The sequence below is a fragment of the Candoia aspera genome, chromosome 6, assembly GCF_035149785.1.
Source record: "Candoia aspera isolate rCanAsp1 chromosome 6, rCanAsp1.hap2, whole genome shotgun sequence".
Lineage (NCBI taxonomy): Eukaryota > Metazoa > Chordata > Lepidosauria > Squamata > Boidae > Candoia > Candoia aspera.
In genome coordinates this window covers 97,170,189-97,174,153 of record NC_086158.1, presented here as the reverse complement: position 1 = coordinate 97,174,153, position 3,965 = coordinate 97,170,189, and the positions used below count along the sequence as shown (strand labels likewise).

At 62.8% G+C, this 3,965-nt stretch overlaps 1 protein-coding gene across 1 annotated transcript; it reads right to left on the bottom strand.

Moving 5' to 3' along the window:
• Positions 1 to 586: 586 nt before the first annotated feature.
• SLC18A3 (solute carrier family 18 member A3) lies at positions 587 to 2,223 on the bottom strand. Its single transcript, XM_063306280.1, has one exon. It carries the CDS (start codon positions 2,221 to 2,223, stop codon positions 616 to 618), a length of 1,608 nt encoding a protein of 535 aa, XP_063162350.1. The 3' UTR covers positions 587 to 615.
• Positions 2,224 to 3,965: the final 1,742 nt, after the last annotated feature.

Here is a 3,965-nt window from a genome sequence, read left to right as displayed (position 1 = left end):
TGGTTCACACATGCATAACTGCACTATCTCTAGTGATAACACACCCAAACCGAATGTCACAGACAACACATTCAGATCGTCTCATACATGCACAGCAAACAAGGGGGACAGGACACTGACTCATCATGAGTTACTACTTCAGCATATTTTAATCAAGTATAGGTGATGCGTGATAATGATGGAGGCTGCCTTCAAAGCATAGCCCTACAGGGCATAAAAACAAACAGACAAAAATGAAATGACACAAAATAGAAAACCAGACCGAATCAAGGGATACGCACATGCATGTGTGAACCAGTCTTAAGTCACACACTACACTGCACCCCCCAAAAACCTCTTGGCAGAACCACATGTTCCAAAGCACAGGAGGTGTACCTCGCTTCTCTTAACAGGAAAGGACCAGCACAGCTATACAAATACGCAATTCAGGGTAGAGCTGGTTTGGAACTTTAATCTCAGTAAGGTGGTCCAAGTAGTAACTGGAGAGGAAGAGAAGGAGCAAGGGAGAAGAAGAAGAAGGCTGTCACATTTAGGTCAAGGTTAATGTGTAGAATATTGGAACATGAAAGTAGCTGAGATACACTCCATCTTCCTACCAAGCCTTCTGGCCAAGCTCTAAGTATAGTCATAGTCTGACGAATCATCCTCAGAAACCCCTTTAAAGTCTCTGTGGTAGGCATCTACACTATTCTCTTCAAAATCCCCCACCAAGTGGCGATTTCTACCCTTGCTTTTGCGTTCTTCCATCTTGATAGTGTCATAGAGTCCTTTGGGCCCCTCATCAAGAAGGACGTTCCTCTCGGAGTGAGAGGGTTTCATCTGGCAAATGTTTTTGAGGGCCAGCAGGACTGGGGCATAAAGGACGTTAGCGAGGCCCATCCCCAAGCTGAGCTGGATAAAGCCAAAGGAGTGGACAATCTCTCCGGCCACAATGGGCCCCAGGGCATAGGCCACTGAGTAGGAGATGTCGGCAATGGCGTAGACGCTGCCGTAGACTGAGACGTGGCGCACGTCTACCAGGAAGGCAAGGGTGGGCAGCAGGGCCGTGTCAACCAGGGCAATGCCAAAGCAGATGCCACACAAGGGGACCATGAGCTGGCCAAAGTTCCGGCAAGCAGGCACCATGCATGAGCTGGCCCCGATGATGACCATGCCCAATGCCCCATAAAACCACTGCAGGTGGGGGTACTTGTCAGCCAGCTTGACCGTGATGAAGACGCCCAGGACGTGGGGGAAGAAGGCCGGCAGCCAAGCCAGGCCCATCTGCCACTCGTTGGCGTTCATGGTGCTGCTCATCCAATTGGCGATGGTGGGCTCCAGGAAGGCCAGGGGGATGTTGCAAGTGGTGAGGGCCCCTGCCACCACCGCGATGTAGGGGTCCACCATCAGCCGGTGGATGGGGGTGCCCACGGGCATGTTTTCCCGAGTCCTGTCGGCGAAAGGCTTGATGGCCACCACCAGCAGCAGTGCGTCCAGGAGGGAGATGGAGGCCAGCACCAGGAAGGGCGACTGCTTCTTGGCCAGCCGGTAGAGGATGCCGCCGAAGGGGGGCGCCACCAGGCTGCCGAAGGAGATGAAGGCCAGCGCCAGGCCCAGAGCGCGGTTGCGCTCCGACTCCTCGGGGTACTTGTCCGCGATGAGGGCGATGCCCGACGTGTCGGCGAAGGCCGAGCCCAGGCCCTGCAGGCTGCGCGCGGCGAAGAGCGTGCCGTAGTTCTCGGCGAAGGCGAAGATGAGGGTGGAGAGGAACATCACCAGCAGCCCGATCAGCAGTGGCAGGACATAGCCCACGCGGTCGATGAAGGTGCCGCTCAGCGGGCTGACCAGCAGCTGCAGCAGCGCCTTGGAGGCGAACAGCACCCCGATCTTGATGTCCTCGTTGTCGGCCGGCAGGGGCGGGACCAGCCGCGGGCCTTGGGTGGTGTTGCCGGGCCAGCCCGCCGCGGCCCCGCTGCTGTTGGCGTCGGCCTGCCAGGGCCCTGGCCCTGCCGCCCCCGCGCCGCCGCCCATGGTGGCCAGGTAGTGGGGGATGATGGGCACGATCACCATGTAGAGCATGTTGTCCAGGAGCAGCGCCACGCAGACGATGGCCAGCAGGAGGCGCCGCTGGCGCTGGGCTTCCTGCAGGGCGCTGCCCAGAGCCTTGGCGCGCGTCCCCACCGCCTCGGACAGCTTCTCCACCGCCCGGCGGGGACCCGCCGAGCTCCCGGCCTCTGCCTGCATCCTTCCTCCGCCTCCTCCGGCTGCCGGACGAGGGGCGCTAGCGGGGCATGGAGCGGGCCGGCGAGGCGGGCGGGCGGGCGCGGGGTCCTGCAGCGGCCTCTCCTCCTCCTCCTCCTCCTCCTCCTCCTCGCCGCGCTCTCTCAGCTTCTCGGCTGCGCGGCGTCCTCCCGTCCCGCTTCTCGCACTCCCGGACCGAGTTGCTGCCCCGCTTGCCCGGCCGCTCCTCCGCGACAGCGCCCGTCCCGCCCGCGCTGCCCCTGCCTCCCTCCCGCCTCCTCCCGCGAGCTGCGGAGGGGGCGCGCGGTCCCGCCTTGTCCTGCCGCTCCGCCGTCCGCGCCTACGGCTCGGCTCGCTTCGCCTCTTCCCCGCCGCCTCGCTCCGGGCGCGCCTCCTCCATCGAGGTCCCTCCTGCCCGGCGCCGGCTGGGTCTGCCGGCCGCCCCGCCTCCTCCTTTCCGGCTGGCCGGCTCGGCTGGGCTCAGGGGGCGCGGCGGGTGCCCCGCGGTCCCTCCTCGGCCTCTGAGCCTCGCTTTCCCGGTGCTCGGCTAGCCGCCGGGCGAGGCGGGCGCAGGCGGGCGCGCGGGGCTGCCCATCAACCGGGCCAGCGGGGCGAGGGCGGCCGCCCGCCGCTCCTGCCTTCTGCTTCCCGCTCAGGGGAGCGCGGCTGGCCGGAATCCGCCTCTCCGCAGCATCGCTCCAGCCGGCTCCGACGGAGCGCCCCGAGGCGCAGCCTGCCCGGCTGGGGAAAACCTGCCTCTCGCTGCCATCGGCGCCGGCGGAAAGTTGCGCTCTTCTTCTTTTCCCCTCTGCCCCCTCCCTCCGTCCCTCCCCACGCGGGCCTGCCTCTCTACCCCCCCGCCCCCGCCCCCGCCCCCGATGACGCAGATGAAGCCTCCCTCCCGAGTGGTCCCCGGCCCGGCTGCGTCTCTCTCGGCTAATTTAACACTTGGAGGACTCGGCGCCAGTCGCTGCCTCCGAGCGGCCCCGGGGGGCGAGGCGCTGTGCGCGCGGGCTGCGAGGCTGCACCTGGTCCAGAGCGGCCGGGCTGCGCCTGCTCGCGGGGGGCGTCTGGATTTGGCAAGGCGGGGCAGCTTCCCTGGAAGGCGGTGTGGTGTAAGGTCCGCGCGGCACTCGTCGCAGTCCCTGCAACCATCTCAGTTCCTCCCTTCCATCCTCGGATGATGGCGGAGGTGGTGGCTGGGACGGCCCCTCCCGGTGGAAGAAGGTGGTGGAGGGGCCTAATAGAAGGAAGGGCCTCTTTATACAAAGCTAAGGGCCTTTCTGGATGGCTGGGTTGAGGTGCTTTGCACCCATCTGTGAGCTGGCACTCTTTTCTACTGGCCTGAAATTGCTGTCCTCTCCGGCCTCTCTTCCCAGCCATCGGCCCATCCCCTGGTGTCTCTCCAAGTCAACGAGAGGCAAAACCTATTGCCTTCAGGCTGGTCGGGGGCCATGTCAGAAAAGTCAACAGAAGGGTTTCTGGGCTGGGGATGAGATGAGGGGGATGTCACAAGGCCATGGCAGAAAAGGGAGGTTGGCTGGTCTGGGGCAAGCATGGATATGGCCCAAAATTCAGCTGGAATTTGCTGATCTGAGAGGAGGCGAGGCCCCCAGTTTCTTTAATTTTCAAAGGAGACTCAAGAAATTCAGGAGGAGTGTGGCCTTGATAGCAACATGCCTTAAATGCCAGCTGCTGAGTGTAGCAGGGGAAGGGTTTATGACTGTCCTTGAAACATCTGGTTG